This window comes from Macaca mulatta, chromosome 16 (genome assembly GCF_049350105.2).
Source record: "Macaca mulatta isolate MMU2019108-1 chromosome 16, T2T-MMU8v2.0, whole genome shotgun sequence".
Lineage (NCBI taxonomy): Eukaryota > Metazoa > Chordata > Mammalia > Primates > Cercopithecidae > Macaca > Macaca mulatta.
This window is the reverse complement of record NC_133421.1, coordinates 52,882,937-52,900,570: the sequence shown is the minus strand read 5'-3', so window position 1 is coordinate 52,900,570 and position 17,634 is coordinate 52,882,937. Positions and strand designations below refer to the sequence as shown.

Here is a 17,634-nt window from a genome sequence, read left to right as displayed (position 1 = left end):
AAGGAGGCTGGGCAGTTCACCCTTGTGTACTGTTTTCCAGAGCAGGAGTTACTTTAACTTTTAGTTGGACTGGAGGAGCTCTTAATTTGAGGCCATGTCCAGAGATGGTCTTTCTGACTTTTGGCTTGTCTTACCTAGAACTCCTGGTAGTGGATTCAGGGTTTCCATTTTGGCCGTAGAAGGCTTTGCCAAGCAGGTACTCAGACACTACTGGGTTAAGCCTCTGGCCTTCTGGACTTCCTTCTGTGAACTGGACTGGGAAAGTGTCCCGAGTTCCTGACAGCTGCTCTACATGGAAGGGCAAAAGCACCCCCAGAGCGTGCTGGTGGCTGTACTGGCTCCCCTGGCTGCTCTGTGGGCCGTCACAATGGAGGGTGGGGGACAGTCCTGGACAGGACCTCACAGCCCCACTGTGAGCTCCTTTGGGATCTCTAGGGTACCCACATGAAGTCATAGCTTACTGTGACTTACACAGGCCCCTGAGGATGAAGGTAACAGTCCTGTGAGCACTGAGGCTGGGCTGGGACCAACACCTGAGCCATGGCTCCAGCACTCTGATTCCTGGCCCAGCCATGCTGCTGAGGGTGCACAGCCCAGGCCTACCATCGCCCCCACCCTTGGTGGCAGAACCGAGCACTACCCAGCAAGGTAGGTGTTGGCCGCTGCAGCATTTATGCAGCCCTCCTGTTCATTGGGGTCTTCCGGGAACACGCTCTAGAGCTGCATTGTCCAGTAGGTAGGGTCAGCTGCAGGTGGAGAGTTCAAGTTAAATTAACCTGAAGTAGAATTCAGTGCCCTAGTCACACTGGTCACATTTCAAGTGCTCAGTAACCTCCCATGACTAAGTGACTGCCAGTATTGGATAGCAGTCACTCTTGAGGGTCACCCAGACCTTTACCTCTTGTGACCTACTCTACTTTACCACATTGCAACTGCCGCAACTATGGCTCCTGTGGCAAACGTCAAACTCTTTTTGTCTCGTCCGACCAGCACTTCAGCTCCTAGGATTTGTTCCTGTTTTACTCTGGGACTCGCTGTTCCCTCCCATGCCCAAAGATACTAGAACCTCAATTTGTGTCCTGTCCCCCTCCCCACCCACCCATTGCAGCCTAAGGAAATCCTGGCCGTCTTGGAGAAAGCCTTCCTGGGCTCCCTTTGCCCACTTCTCAGCACGGCTGCTTATGGCACAGGGGTGTGTGCGTGTGTGAGTGAGTGAGATTGATTCTTCCTTCAGAATCGTGCGCTTCTGGTGATCAGAATCTGCTGCTTGTAGCAACTTAAACATGTTTGAATGTATGAGCAAGGTGAATGACTGTGACCTGACGAGGAAATAGGTAAATGCATCTGATACAAGCCAAGAGGCCCTCTTGGAATCTTACAGAGAACTCCGAGTTTGTGATTTTCCTCCACCAAACTCCCATGGAAGGGAGTATGCCTCTGCCTGGCCACAGCCTGCTGTCATTCTCTGAATGCAGTGGCTGAAGTGCTGGGCTTTAGGTTCTGATTCTCTGCCCTTGGAAGACACCCTTCAAGGGGAAGAGTCCCTCAGCAGGAACTTAATGAGCTGGGCACTTGGGAGGTGGAGTGTCTTGGGCAGGCTCCTTCCTATTGGTAGAACACGTGGGGACAGCCTTTGTCAGTGTGAACACTGGAATAACGGAAGAAATGTTCAAATTCCAGTGTAAATGCTCATTCAGAACGCAAAGTGGATGTGGCTTCACTGACCAGGCCCAAGCCCAAATTGGGCTTGTTGGGCCCTTGGCTCCTAAGCTGTTGTTTTTATGGTGGACTTTCCCATCAGTTACATGTGGCTCTTTTTGCAGTAACTGCAGCCAAATTGGCTTAGTCACTGGGACCAACACTCTATGTACCATTGCCAGGGATTTGTTTTCTTGTTTAGCAGAAGGCTCTAGACTGCAGTTACCAGGTTTGTCAGCTGAGTTGAGAGTGGGGCCATTACTTTTCTGAGGGCTGTTCTGAGAAGCTGCAGGTACCTCCCTGGAGAAAGAAGAGATCCTTTGGAACCTGGAGTGAGCAGATGAATGCTGAGGCCTCTGGCTGTAGCTCGTGCCTGACTTCAGCTCTGTGTGACCACTTGGCAGCTAGCCAGCGTTCGTCTATTCCCAGGCAAATGGACCTGCTAAAAATAAGCAGGCAGCTATTTAATTCCAACAGATTCAAAATGACAGAGTGTCCTCCCCACCAACCCTAGGGCAGGGCTCTGCAGCATCCTTCTGGGAGGCTTTTCTCTGACTGCAGACAGGTCTGCCCTTAGTCCTGGGCCTTGGGGAGGAGCCAGCCTTTGATTAGCTTGTGAGTATGAAGGCTTTGGGGACTACTGTGAAACCGCTTAAACGTTGAGAAGTTCAGGTTTACAAAAACAAACACCTCAGGGCAAAGAGAGCAACTCCGAAGAGTCTGGCCCAGTGCAGGAAGGAAGATGTCAGAAGAGCCTTGTAAGGCTGAAGGGGTATGTGTATGTATGAGAAGGTGGCACTACCTGGGCATTCAGGAAAGGCTGATGCATTTTATACCACCTCTTGTAGGCCTGTCTGACCAGGTAAATGGCAAAAATTCCGAAGAAGTCTGTTTGACTGTGGTGATAATTGCCTCAGGGGTGAGGGAGTGAGGGGCTAGCTGATACATATATATGTATGTTTTTTTTTTTTTTTTTTTAGACGGAGTCTCGCTCTGTCACCCAGGCTGGAGTGCAGTGGCGCAATCTTGGCTCACTGCAAGCTCCGTCTCCCGGGTTCACACCATTCTCCTGCCTCAGCTTTCCAAGTAGCTGGGACTACAGGTGCCCACCACCACGCCCGGCTAATTTTTTTTGTATTTTTAGTAAAGACGGGGTTTCACCGTATTAGCCAGGATGGTCTCGATCTCCTGATCTCATGATCTGCCCGCCTCGGCATCCCAAAGTGCCGGAATTACAGGTGTGAGCCACTGTGCCTGGCCTAGCTGATTTCTTGACTAGTGGGAAGTGGGGGCTGGTGGAGGGGCATCTGTGAGGTGTCTCCTGGCAATGGGTGCCCTTAGTGAGACCCTGCCAAGGCCTGCTGATCCCAGGGGCTCTTGGCTCTGTTCTTGTTGGAGGATGGTTCATATCTCTAAGCACAATTCCCTGGTAGCAAGGAAAAAAACACATCTTCCACTCTGCTCTTTGGGGATCTTGTAATCTTTGTTCTCAAGTGCTGGTGGAACGCTTCAAGCCAGGCAGTTCCTGTTCCTGGAAGCAATGGTGTAGATAAGGGCTTTATCTTGAGCCACTCGCTGCATAGAAGCAGTGACACCTGGTTCCTGATTGCTCAGCCTTGGGGTCTCTGGCTTTAGTCCAGAGTGTGGGGTGAAGGCTGAGGAGTAATGGGCACTGGGAATTTAGGTGGGACATGCTGGATTCTGTGGGTTGGGTGACATGGCTTCAGGGTAGCAGTATTCAGTGCCTTCTAGGAGGCCTTCCCTGGCTTGGAAATGTAGAAACCATGTTTCCTGGGCAGTAATTCTTCAGCAGCTCCAGTGACTGTAGGGGTGACTCTAGAGATGGTGGTCTGAGGGTTTAGAGCCTTAGTCTCTGGGGAACAAGCTGGGCTGGGAGGGCTGGTGGTGGTGTCCTGGGAAGCTACAGAGCAGCAGGCAGGGGTGGGCGTTGTGGCCCACAGTGGTGATTCTGTGCATTCTGTCTGAGGACCGAGAACAGGGCAGGTGAAGTGCAGGGAGCCTAGTGACAGAAAGCGCTGGGGACTGGGTGGCCTAGGGTACAGGACCAAAGCCAGGGCGGGGGTGCGTGCTTTGAGTCTTGGGTCTCTGCCTCACTGTAGTATAGTCCCCTTGTGGGATCTTGGGAGGCTGGGTGTGGTGGTATGGTGTGGGAGCAGCAACTAACTGCTGGAGACGGGCAGGACCCCTTGGGATCAACTTTTAGTTCTAAAGGGGTGGGGCTTCTCCCAGCCATCTTGAGAGGTGGCTAGTGTTTTGAGCAGACAGCCAATTAGAGTCTGTGGCCTTGGGCCCTTGTTATGTAAAATAAGGAAAACTGTCCCCCGGTGGGGTAGTTGTTAGGATTGTTTTTCTTCCTCTCTACCTCATCCCATTTAATCTTCTTCCTAAGATCAGATAATTGCTATGGGAGTCACAGCTATAAATCTGGGTGAAATGGGATTGCCTAGTTAGTAAGGAATCACAATCTAAATTTACTGACCTGGCCAGGCGCAGTGGCTCACGCCTATAATCCCAGCAGTTTTTGAGGCTGAGGTGGGTAGATCGCTTGACGTCAGGAGTTGGAGACCAGCCTGGCCGACATGGTGTGAAACTCCATCTCTGCTAAAACAAACAAACAAACAAAAAACAAACATTAGCCAGGCATGGTGGCATGTGCCTGTAATCCCAGCTACTTGGGAGGCTGAGGTAGGAGAATCGCTTGAACCCAGAAGGCAGAGGTTGCTGTAAACCAAGATCGTACCCACTGCACTCCAGCTTGGGCGACAGAGCGAGACTCTGTCTTAAATAAATAAGTAAGTAAACAAACAAACTGACCAGTTGAAAACCTGGGTTTAGACTCAGCTCCTCTTCCTCCTGGCATGTGCGCTGTGGGGTAGTATTTGATCTCCTGACAGCAGGCCATGGGCACACTCCCCTATAGACACTTTCCCCATAGCCACTTTCCTGTCTCAAACTGTCCTTACTCTTTTTTTTAAATTATTTTTTCCAGCCAGGCCAACATGGAGAAACCCTGTCTCTACTAAAAATACAAAATTAGCTGGGCGTGGTGGCGCATGCCTGTAATCTCAGCTACTCAGGAGGCTGAGGCAGGAGTATCGCTTGAACCCGGGAGGTGGAGGTTGTGGTGAGCCGAGATCACACCATTGCACTCCAGCCTGGGCAACGAGGGCAGAACTCAGTCTCAAAAAATAAAATAAAATAAAATTATTGGGCAGCCCCCAAACCAGAATAGGTTTAGGGGGACTTCCCTGTCTTTACTCCTTTATTTGAAAGACAGTTGAACACAAAGCAAATACAAGGCAAATCTCCCATCATTACCACCTTTTTGGGTGTGTGCAGGTTGTTAGAGAATAGTGATTCTTTTTTTTTCCCCCAGGATGGGGTCTCACTCTGTTGCAAGTGCAGTGGCGCGATCTCAGCTCACTGCAAACTCCGCCTCCTGGGCTTAAGTAATCCTCCTGCCTCAGCCTCTGGAGCAGCTGGAACTATACCACCTGGCTAATTTTTTTTTTTTTTTTTTTTTTTTTTTAGAGACAGGGTTTCACACGTTGTCCAGGCTGGTCTCAAACTCCTGGCCTCAAGCAGTTTGCCGCCCCCTCCATCACCCCCAACCCCAGCCTCCCAAAGTGCTGGGATTATGGGTGTGAGCCGCCACACCTGGCCTCAGAACAGTGATTCTCAAACTTGACTGCACATTGTAATCACCTTGGTTTAAAAAAAAAAAAAAAAAAAAAAAAAACCCTGCTGCTGGGATCTCACTCTAAGATTCTGATTTAATAGGGCTGGTGCTGCCTTGGCCTTGGGCTTTTAAAAGCTTGCCAGGTGATGCTAATGTGAAGCCAAGTTGGAGAACCGTCATGAAAGAAATTAAAAATCTCTCCTCCCAAAAGGAGGAAGTAAGACTGTCTTTATCTGTGTGTAAGAAATCCCAAGGAAATCTACTAAATGGTTAGAATTAGTGAGTTCAGCAAGTTTCAGGATACGAGATCAGTGTACAGAAACTTCCCCCTCCTACAACTGAATGACTTGTTGTGTGTCCTTCCCAGTTTTTCCATGGGATTATGTGAACATAGACATTCCATACACATGGTGGTCTGTACGTTTTTGTTTTATGTATCCAGGTGATTTTTTCCATGTTGGCACATGAGATCAGCTTCTTTCTGTAACATTGGTATGTCCATGGATTCCATAATCTACCTAGCAGTGATTCCCCTGAAATGTTAATCCCAATTTTGTTTCAAATGATGCCTCAGCAGGCATTCTTGTATAGACCTCTGCCTATGCAGAGGTATGTGGGTTAAAAACATTTTGAAAAAAAAAATTTTTTAAGGGACTAGTCTTACTATGTTGCCCAGGCTGGTCTCGAACTCTTGGACTTCGGCGATCCTCCTCCTGTCTCTGCCTCTCAAGTAGCTGGGATCACAGGCTTGGCTTTGTGGATTTTTCTTTGTTGTGGTTTTGTTTTGTTTTTTTAAATTTAAAGATGCCAAGTGTGGGATTTCTGAGTTGTAGGATGTGGTTATGAGCTTTTAAGAGCTATTATAAGGCTCTCCAGAAAGGTAGTACAGACCTCCCCTTTTCTTGGCTCATATAACACCTCTTCCCCCCAGTTCTAGAATAATGGGTTCCAGATTTAATGTGGAAGAGAATTTAGGTACCCATTCCTTGGCTGTATGCCTTGAGCTATTTTTTTTTTTTTTTTTTGAGACGGAGTCTCGCTCTGTCACCCAGACTGGAGTGCAGTGGCATGATCTCAGCTTACTGCAACCTCCGCCTCCCGGGTTCAAGCGATTCTCCTGCCTCAGCCTCCTGAGTAGCTGGGACTACAGGCACCCACCACAATGCCTGGCTCATTTTAAAATTTATTTTATTTTTAGTGAAACACGGTTACAACATGTGAGCCAGGATGGTCTTGATCTCCTGACCTTGTGATCCACCTGCCTCAGCTTCCAAAAATGCTAGAATTATAGGCGTGAGCCACTGCACCCAGCCTCCTTGAGCTATTTTAACCTTTAAGATAGTAATACATTTGGCTGGGCGCCGTGGCCTGTCATCCCAGCACTTTGGGAGGCCGGCTGGCGGATCACCTGAGGTCTGGAGTTCCAGCCTAGCCAACATGGCGAAACCCCGTCTCTACCAAAAATACAAAAATTAGCCAGGCGTGATGGTGGGCGCCTGTAGACCCAGCTACTCTGGAGGCTGAGGCAGGAGAATTGCTTGAACCCAGAGGCTGAGGTTGGAATGAGCCGAGATCACACCACTGCACTCCAGCCTGGACGACAGTGAGATAAAAGGAAAACAATCTAGCAAGGTTGTGTGTTTGAATGTGAAGTAAAATGGTAGCACTAAGTTTCCTCTCTGAGGAATTGATGTAAAGTCTTAGCCCTGGCCACTGCCTAACCCTGCATTTTGCTTCAAATGCTATCATTGCTGCTGCTTCAAGTATCAGCAAGAAAGTTTACCTTTAAAGATATGGGGACTTTCAAATGGAGGTGACCTTCTCACTACCACTGCTACTTCATCACTGTAGGGGCAGAACACACCTCTTAGCATTCCTTCACAAACTGTAAGGTCCTTCGGAATCCCCTAGGGGTCTTGTTAACAAGCAGGTCTGAGGTGAGACTGAGGTACTGCATTTCTAGCAAGGCCCCAGGCGATATTCAGGACTTCCGGTACATGGATCCACTTTCAGAGACGGAGTCCTAGAGTAGCGGTTCCCAGCCTTGGCTGGAAATTAGAACCTCTCAGGGAACTTTTAAAAGTACTGATGTTCTGGTTCTGCCAGAAAACATTAATATAAGTCAATTAAACCAGTATGAGTTGTTAAAACATGTACATTTGTTATCTCTAAAAACAAACCCAAATAAGGTATAATTCAGCTTGTCAGTTCAAGGATTTTTGGTTTTAAAAAGACATTACTTTGGCAGAGAGATTTAAAGTTTGCTGGCACAGGAAGCATTGAATATAAGTGTTCTAGAATAAGCCCGTCATATACCTTTAATGAGTGTTACCCTGCTTTGCAAAGAACTTTCTATATCTCAGCTAATCCTTATACCAACCATCCATTAAGAGATGTGTCCCCAATTTACAGATGAGGAAAAATTGAGTTTTCTATCCCCTTTCCATGTCTGCTGTTGCCTTCTAGGCCCTTACCGTTTCTCCTTGCTTAGACCTAACTGACTTAGGTTTCTAGGTTTCTTCTGCTCCATCTCTTCACTTTTCTTTTTTGAGATGGAGTCTTGATCTTGGCTCACTGCAACCTCTGCCTCCGGGTTCAAGTGATTCTTCTGCCTCAGCCTCCTGAGTAGCTGGGATTACAGGTGCTCGCCACCACGCCCAGCTAATTTTTGTATTTTTAGTAGAGACAGGGTTTCACCGTGTTGCCCAGGCTAGTCTCGGACTCCTGACCTCAGATGATCTGCCCAGCTCTGCCTCCCAAAGTGCTGGGATTACAGGCGTGAGCCACCACGCCCAGCCTCGATGCACTTTTCATCCTGTTCCCAGAATTGCCTTCTAGAAACAATTTGGTGTGTGTGCCTTGCAGACCTATGCTGGTTCTCTGTTGTCTACAGGATAAAGTCCAGACTATGCAGTGGGGCGCTGGGACACCCTCACTGACCCCACGAGGGTACAGATGCTCCTCAGCTTACAATGGAGTTACATCCTGGTAGACCCATTATAAGCTGAAAATAGCATAAATCAAAAATAAACACATCTAATGCACCTAACCTACTGAACACCATAGTTTAGCCTAGCCTACTTTACACGAGCTGAGAACACTCACAGTAGTCTACAGTTGGGCAAAATCACCTAGCAGCACGATCCACTCTGGATGCCCGATGTTCACCCTTGTGATAGAGTGGATGACTGGGAGCTAGCATCGTGAGAGAGTAGCCCATCACATATCGCTAGTCCAGGAACAGATCAGAATCCAAAATTGGAAGTATAGTTTCCATTGAATGGGTATTGCTTTCACACCATTGTAAAGTTGAAAAATTCTAAGTTGAGCCTTGGAAGATCAGGGACCGCCTGTACTTGAGTCCTCCAAGTCTGACCTGGCCCTTCATGCTGCAGTTTGCTGTGTTGGTCCCTCACCCTGGAGCATCTCCTTAGCCATTTGAAATTTTATTCCTCCTTCATTCTCAGCATCTCTAATTGCTGAGTAATGAAGTGCCATTTCATTGACTCATTTTGTGGGGAGATGTGAGGAACCCATGTACATGTGGATTCCATGGGGGTTTGAAATGCTCCGATGCCACTTGATAGATAAAAATGTTCTGTGAGTTTAGAGAGCTGAGCCACACTGAGCAGAGCCAGCCCCTTTGGGGAACATAGGGAGACTTTGGCATCATGAAGTGATGGAGGGAGGAATTTGGGTTAAAGAACAGAATGCTCGGTTTGTTTCAAGAGGGTGTGTGAGTTGGGGAGCATGGAGGGGAAGATGCCTCTTCCTGGCCTCCGACCCCCAGTGGATCACACAGAGGGTGGACTGGTACAAGCTGAGAGTGTGCTCCTCTTGGAGGGCAGGGAAGGTGGGGGAGATGGCTTCGGCCCTACCCTGTTGACTGTCTTGCATGTGCAGTTGCCAGTATCTTCCTACCTGGCTCTGTGACATTCTTCCTCCCCACTCTCCTGCTCTCCCCAGGTGTAATTACTTCAAGCCTGCAGGATGGCAATCCAGTTCCGTTCGCTCTTCCCCTTGGCATTGCCTGGGATGCTGGCACTTCTCGGCTGGTGGTGGTTTTTCTCTCGTAAAAAAGGCCACGTCAGCAGCCATGATGAGCAGGTGGAGGCTGGTGCTGTGCAGCTGAGGGCTGACTCTGCCATCAAAGAACCTCTTCCCATGGAAGACGTCTGTCCCGAAGTGGTGTCCATGCCCCCCAGCGTCACAGAGCCGCCAGAAAAGGAACTGTCCACCATGAGCAAGCTGCCTGCAGAGCCACCAGCATTGCTCCGGGCACACCCACCTCGCCGAAGATCAGAGTCCTCGGGCAGTCTTCCTAACACCATAGACATGAGATTGCGACCAGAAACACACAGAGACAACAGTGCAAAGCTGGAGCTAGCCCTGACAGGTGGTGAAACCAAATTGATTCCTCTAGAGTGCCCCCTTTCATCTCCAAAGGGTGTACTATTCCCCCACAAATCAGCTGAGGTGTGTAAGCAAGAGTCCCCATTCAGTAGGGTGCCAGGAAGGGGCCAGCCAGGCTACCCTGCAGCGCCCCCAGAGAAGCATGGCTCTGGGGAGAGGGCAAGAGAGACAGGTGGGGCCGAAGGGACCGGTGATGCTGTGTTGGGGGAAAAGGTGCTTGAAGAAGATCTATTGTCTCAGGAGCATGTCTTGGAATTGGAGAACAGCAAGGCCCCCAACCTAGCCTCTTTAGAAGGGGAAGAAGAGAAGGGGAAGAGCAGCTCATCCCAGGTGGGGCCGGTGCAGGAGGAAGAGTATGTAGCAGAGAAGTTGCCAAGTAGGTTCATCAAGTCGGCTCACACAGAGCTGCCAAAGGACGATGCGGCACCAGCACCCCCAATCACAGATGCCAAAGCCCAGGACAGAGATGTCGAGGGAGAACTGGGCAATGAGGAGAGCTTGGATAGAAATGAGGAGAACTTGGATAGAAATGAGGAGAGCTTGGATAGAAATGAGGAGGGTCTGGATAGAAATGAGGAGGGCTTGGATAGAAATGGGGAGGGCTTGGATAGAAATGAGGAGATTGAGCAGGCTGCCTTCCAGATAATCTCCCAAGTGATCTCGGAAGCAACCGAACAGGTGCTAGCCACCGCGGTGGGCAAGGTTACAGGTTGTGTGTATCAGGCCAGTCAGCTCCAAGGGCAGGAGGAAGAGAGCTGTGTCCCAGTTCACCAGCAAACTGTCTTGGGCTCCGACACTGGGGAACCTGCCACAGCAGAGGCAGCTGCTGCCCCGTCGGATGCTGCCCTCCCCTCGCCAGGCCTACCAGCAGAGGGCTCAGCACCACCAAAGACCTACGTGAGCTGCCTGAACAGCCCTCTGTCCAGCCCCATCAAGGACAGTAAACCAAAGATCTCTGCACACCACATCTCCTTGACCCCCTGCCTGCCACCGACCACTCCTGGTGAAGAGTCGCCGGACCGGGCGGGCATCCTGGTGGAAGATGCCACATGTGTCACTTGCATGTCAGACAGCAGCCAAAGTGTCCCTTTGGTGGCTTCCCCAGGACACTGCTCGGATTCTCTCAGCACTTCAGGGCTTGAAGACTCTTGCACAGAGACCAGCTCAAGCCCCAGGGACAAGGCCATCACCCCGCCACTGCCAGAAAGTACTGTGCCCTTCAGCAATGGGGTGCTGAAGGGGGAGTTGTCAGACTTGGGGGCTGAGGATGGATGGACCATGGATGTGGAAGCAGATCATTCAGGAGGTAGGAGGGTCTCGGGTTCATTTAGAGGATGGGGCGCTCCCAGTATTTCTTGGAGAAAGGCCGCCAGTCTGCCTCTCCCTTCTGCTACTTGTGCAGCAAAGTCATGGTGCTCTTCAGCTCTTTGTCCCAACCTGCAGAGAGCTGGACACGGCATAAAGCTGGTGGGTAACTGAGCAGTTAGATTGCCCTGAAACCCCAAGCCTTGGGAGCTGTCACTTGGTTCCTCAGCCGGTGACCTTCCCCAGTGAGCCCTTCCCAAGGAACCAGCTCCAAGTTGGGCTCACTGATTAACATTAGTGTGCCTTTTTTTCTTTTTTTAAAAAAATTATTATTTGGGTGCAGATGGAGTCTTCCTGTGTTGCCCAGGCTGGTCTCGCACTCCTGGGCTCAAGTGATCCTTCCGCCCTCGGCCTCCCAGAGGGCTAGGATTATAGGTGTGAGCCACCATGCCCAGCCCATTTTTTTTCTTTTTTAAACACTAACCTCTGTGTGTGTGTGTGTGTGTGTGTGTGTGTGTGTGTGTGTGTGTGTGTGTGTTTTAATGGAGAGGCCTCCTTAGCTTTCCCTCCCTTGAGTGCCAAGTATGGGTGTGAGTGTTTTGAATGGTTTATTTCCTTTTAATCATGTGCTTGTTCCCATGTCTTCACCTGCTTTCCTTCTCCAGAAGCTCTTACAGGGTAAGTGCCCAAAGAATGGCCACAGCTTTAAATACTTGTGGGAGGCTCGAGCTTCCTAAGTTGTCGCTGTCACCTTTGCAGAGAGCCTCAGCCATTTTCTTTCTGTGCAGTTGCAGCTCCACCCCGGGAAAGCGGGGCACTTTGATAACGAGGTGTCCTGGGTTTTTCGAGTGCTGACCCCAGCGTAGACAGTTCAGACCGCTAACTTACAGGTCAGCAGCTCCTGACCCTGCTTCTGCAGCCGCCCTGGGGTGTTTTCATTTATCTCATGGAGAGAGGCCACGAGTATCCCAGTGCCTCTCTGACGTTTGTCCTGGAGCCATTCCCTCCCATTTCAGCTCCAGGAAGGTTGGGAATCTTTATCGGGAATTTTACTACTTTCAGCAGCATCTCGTTTGTACCACACACTACGTTTTGTCACCTCCAAGATGCTGTTGCGACACTACTGTTTTTATGTACCTTGGAAAGACAAAAGTGCTGCCAGTCATGATTATAGAAGGCCAGATACTATATGATGCATCCTAATCTCTGGATGTTTAAATGTTTCTTAAAATATTGCATCTTAAAATGGGTGTTTTTTGTTTTATTTATTTTTTAAGAATAAAGGAGTTTCCCTTTGCTTACTGCCCCTCGGCTGAATTAACAAGCCCCACAGCCTTGTCTGCCTACTCTAGATGAATAGTAGTAGCTACTCAGACCTGTTGAGTTTAGGCTTGAACCTAAGCCATGGTGATGGGCAGGGAGGTTTAGAGATGGCGGGTGGAAATGAGGTAATACTGTCCACGAGCATGCAGTGGGTGCCAAGCACCAGGGTAGTGCCTCGCATGCACCCTCATGTCAGCTCTGCTTTGTGTGTGAGAAAGTTGAAGCTGAGAGGGGTCCAGGGACCACCCTACTGAGGGAGCTGGCAGCTGGCCTTGGAGTGCAGCCTGCTAGAGTCCTGGTGTGGTTCTGAGCCACTGCTGGGCGCCATCGAGATGGCAGGTGTTAGCCAGTCCCATTCTGTGGGACAGAGGCTGGGGGCTGTGAGTGAGCAGAGCTCCCCGCCCCCTTCCCCAATCCCTGTCAGCCTGTTATGCTTCCCTAGCCAAGCAGTCTTCCCCTAGAAGGGGTACTTTTCCCTGCATGAATCCTGTTCCAAGCGCCTAGGTTAAGGGGGGATGTCACTTTGAAGGTGATTCTTCCTTAGCTGGGAGCAGGATCTCTTGGGCCTTAGTTCTCTGCATCCAGTGTATGGGTTACTTGGCAAAGGATTATGCCCAGGGTTTGGAGAAACCATGTGGAAGGTAACCTAGTTGGTAGACTCTCAGGAGTGATCTCTTTCTGGTGATTGAGTCATCCATATTTAAGCCAGGGCCACTTCTCTTGAGCTGATCTGGACCCTCTTTTTTGTGACAGTCCCTTTGGCACACTCTTGAGCGAGAGTGAAACAGCCCAGGTCGGGAGCAGAGTCCTTTTCCCATTGGGTTTTCTTGGCCATGAGCTTTGGCTCCGTCTTTTGACCAAGGGAGTATTTGAGCCAGAAGAGTGTTCAGAGTTGCACGAATCAGGCCTAAGCAAAGGGAAAGGAGACTCTCCTTTTTTTGTCCACATATGGCAGAGGAACGAGCAGGTCCCCGCTAGGTATAAGAATGGGGCCCTCAGGCAGGCCAATGAGGACTTTGTCTAGCTCTGCTTGGCTGAAGGCCTGTACCTGTGACCCTGGAACTGGGCCCTGGGGACAGGAGACCGACCCTTGGACTGAGAGGGTAGGATAGTTGGAAGGGTGTCAAGGTGTTTGCAGTCCATCGGTCTGGCTCTCAGGACCATGTGGACCTCAAGCATGTCTCCTCCCCTGCCCTGTGGGCTCCCCTTCCCTGGGCGCAGTCTGTCCCTTCCCAGTTCACCACTTGTGTCTCTGCTCCAGCAGCTGTGGCTGGGTGCGGCTCCCAATTAAGCAAGTGGGACTGTAAGTGGCAGGCTAAAATTAGGTGTATCGACACCCCCAGTCCTCCTTTCATTGGGGTTGTTCTGAGCCTTCTAGACTGTAAGTTGACAGTCACCTGCCAAGCTTGAGGAGCGGGTGTGGGGCAGGGCCTCCCGGGAATGTGAGTTTGGGAAGTTCTGGGTTACTGGCTGCTCTGAGCTGGGGTCTGTGTGTGCGCGCGCCTGCTGCTTCCTCCCCTGCAGGTTCTGACAGGAACAGCATGGATTCCGTGGATAGCTGTTGCAGTCTCAAGAAGACTGAGAGCTTCCAAAATACCCAGGCAGGCTCCAACCCTAAGAAGGTCGACCTCATCATCTGGGAGATCGAGGTGCCAAAGGTAGGGGTGGAGTCCCCCAGGCTGGTTCCATGGTAACCCGCAAAGCTCCTGGGGCCAGGGCCGTTAGACCTGGGGGAGGGAGCTGGGAGAGGGACAGTAAACCAGAAGGAGCCCTGGGTCAGCCAAAGGCTGCGGGGAGAGGACACACTACACTTTGCCAAGGCTCAGAGAGCTTCCTGCAACATGGAATTCCTCTGGCTGCTTCCAGGAGCATCTTATTCTTGTACTTCTCAAACTTGCAGGCCTGTGTGTCTCTCCCTTGGGGGTGGTTCTTGCATATTCTGGGGCTGAGATCTATTTGGAAAAAAAACACTGAGGCCGTGGAGGCCAGCCAGAATCCCTTCACTGAGCTCTGCTCAAGTGCTCCAACGTAAAGTGTATTTTATAATTGAGCAAAGCATAAATCCATATTTTAGAGAACTTGAAAAGTATAGAAATATATGCAGAAAATAAAAATCAGCTCTAATCCTACCCTTGAGAGTGACTGTGAAAGACTTTTATTTCCTTCTCATCTGGCACCCTATGGTTTTTAAACAAAACTGAGATTATGTCACTTTAATTAATACTTTAAATATTTAACAATTTAATTTTTGTGTGTTATTCTTTGAAAATGTGATTGTAACTGCATTATTCATTGTGTGAATGTCAGTTTACTTCATCAGTCCCCCATTCCTGAGTGCTTAAGTGCTTTCGAGCTTCTTGCTGTTAGAACTTACAACATATTAGCTTGATCTTGATGTTTGTCTCGGGGGCTCGGAAATAATTTGTCAGACCGCATTCTCCCAGAGCCCTGGGCTCTGTGCTCGGGTGGAGATTTGACTTGGTCTGAACTCTGGGTCAGAGTGGCTGTTTTGACCCTGGGTTGCCAGCTTTCTTGGTGGTTTCCTCCCTGGAGGGTCCTTACCCATCCTGCCTGCTTTTCCTTCAGTGGTTACAAAGGGCTTGACGAGAAAGGCTGTGCCTGAGGAGGGACCGTGTCCCCAGTAGCTCCTCTGGGAGGGGGTCGTTGGGGGTTGTGTGGGAGCCCGTCTTACGTAAGGGTTAAGTTTGGCTCCTTCTGTCCGCCTTGAACTCTGGCACACTGGGGATTTCTGCGTGCCTTCTGCTCTGCAGGCTCCAACCTGCTGTCACTTGGCAGTGGGAGCCCAGGGTTCTTAGACCTTCATTTTCAAATCGAGCCCCTTTATCTTTGGATCTGAGTAGACCAGAGGGAGAGGGGCACGAGAAATTGTGTGCTGGCAAAACTTCTTAGCATGGGTTTTAGAGAAGATGCTGCTCCCTTTGCAGCTTTCTGGGTCTGGGCCACATTTTTGGGATGAAATGGGAACTGCTTGGTCCTGGAGCCAGACTGCCTGGTTCAACTTCCTGGTTAGCAGCTGTGTGACCTTAAGGTAGTTCCTTAAGGAACAAGCCTCTCTGGGCTTGTTTCCCCGTCTACAGAATGGTGATAAAGTTATGTGTTTCATAGGTACTATGAGTAAATGTAAGTGCTTAGAATAGTCCTGGAAAATAAATGCTGACATGGTAACAGCTAATATGTTTGAGCGTGATCTTGTGTAAAACAGAAGTAGGTCTTTGGGTGTCCAGGGAATTGGTTTCCCGTTAATCCTCTCAACTCTTTTTCTCTTTCTGGAAGCACTTAGTCGGTCGGCTAATTGGCAAGCAGGGGCGGTATGTGAGTTTTCTGAAACAAACATCTGGTGCCAAGATCTACATTTCAACCCTGCCTTACACCCAGAGCGTCCAGATCTGCCACATAGAAGGTCAGTAGCATCTGCTGCTTGTATTGCCTCTTACCTGAAATATTAAATAGAAGTGACTAGCATCTGAGTTTCAATTGCTATCTTTTTGGAATAGGAAACCCTACTTCTCATCCCAGGGAAGGGAGCCTTGGGTGTCTTCCCTGCAGCCTTTCCCCCATTTCAGGTGCCTGCAGGAAACTTAGGTCCCTCCCTACTCTGATCTTTGGCCAGGAGAAGGGTGGGTGCTTGGTTGGGCGGGGCCTGGGTCCTGGGTTCACAGTGCCCACCACCCCATAAAGCCTCCTCTCGGCCGGGCGCGGTGGCTCAAGCCTGTAATCCCAGCACTTTGGGAGGCCGAGACGGGCGGATCACGAGGTCAGGAGATCGAGACCATCCTGGCTGACACAGTGAAACCCCGTCTCTACTAAAAAATACAAAAAAACTAGCCGGGCGAGGTGGCGGGCGCCTGTAGTCCCAGCTACTCGGGAGGCTGAGGCAGGAGAATGGCGTGAACCCGGGAGGCGGAGCTTGCAGTGAGCCAAGATCACGCCACTGCACTCCAGCCTGGGCGGCAGAGCGAGACTCTGTCTCAAAAAAAAAAAAAAAAAAAGCCTCCTCTCGAAGCAGAAGTGCCCTGTGTACAATTCCCCTTTGGTGTTTTCCCAGCTGCCTACCTCTTCCTGTTGCATTGAAAGCGTGGATCATAATGGCAGAGGTATCATTTGAAAGGCTTCGATGCCTTTCTTCCTAAAGCAGAGCTTAAGTGTTTTGGTACTTCAGAGATGCACTTGAACTCTATGCAAAGTCCAGTGGAGTAGGGTATGTGGCTGTGTTTTTGTGAGTGTGTGTGTGACTTTCCTCTTACAGTGATTGTGTGTCCTGCACCCATCCTCTATTTAGGCTCTCAGCATCATGTAGACAAAGCGCTGAACTTGATTGGGAAGAAGTTCAAGGAGCTGAACCTCACCAATATCTACGCTCCCCCATTGCCTTCACTGGCGCTGCCTTCTCTGCCAATGACATCCTGGGTGAGCGTGCTACTGGGTGATCCGGACTTCTTGCCTCGTTCCCCGAAACCTACCCCAAACAAGAAACTCCCCAGACCTCAGGCTAAGAAGGCCAAGTGCACATGAGTGCCTGTGCCCTCTCCCCTCTGGCCTCCACTGGTCGGTTCTGCTATGGGATTGTGTTCTGGGGACAGGGGTTAGGTGGTGATAGTCCTGGCAGGAAACCAGAGGCCTCTTGGTCTCCACGTGGGAGGACCACTTTCCTTGGTTCTGCTGCCTGGGCACCTTTTAAGTTTTCTAGGCATTTGCTTAGAAAGGATGGAGTTCAGCCAGGAGACTGGGTGTGTCCAGGGTCGCCATTCAACACCTGAGACCTGAGTGGGACTAGTATCATGGGTTTGGATGGCGCTTGTTCTTTCTTCTGGTTGAGTCAGGCCTTAGCAGTGGCCCTAGTGAAGGATCTCCTTCCCCTTCCCCCTCCCCAGGAGGTGCCTAAATTACAAAGAAGAGTGAATACTTCCCACCAGGCCTGGAAGCCCAGTGACTCTTTGGAGGTTGCTTTTGGCAGAGGGAAGAGGGCTCCGGGGCTCCTGTGTGCGGCTGACTGCAGGGTGTCTCAGGGCCGTCGCCATGTCCTGCAGTATGGCTCTGACCCTAGTAGGGCCTCATCTCACTGGGAGTAGAATTGCAGAGTTCTGTGGACCAAAGACTACATTTTACACAGATGGGCTTGACTGTGCTGCTCCAAGGAAATTGCCCTCCTGGGTGGTTTTTTTTTTTTTTTTTTT

General features: G+C 50.2%; 1 protein-coding gene across 20 annotated transcripts in view; it reads left to right on the top strand.

Annotated features, from left to right (window-relative positions):
* The window catches only part of AKAP1 (A-kinase anchoring protein 1), a 46,215-nt gene that overhangs the window by 10,823 nt on the left and 17,758 nt on the right, over positions 1–17,634 (top strand). For 11 of the 20 annotated variants that reach the window (XR_013405719.1, XR_013405718.1, XM_077968866.1 and 8 more), the window contains 4 exon segments: positions 9,365–11,117; positions 13,964–14,097; positions 15,734–15,860; positions 16,740–16,867. Coding sequence is in view for 15 of the 20 variants with exons in the window: in XM_077968866.1 (XP_077824992.1) it covers positions 9,389–11,117; positions 13,964–14,097; positions 15,734–15,860; positions 16,740–16,867 (2,118 nt within the window). In the remaining 5 variants the exon portion in view is untranslated. 20 annotated transcript variants of the gene reach the window in all.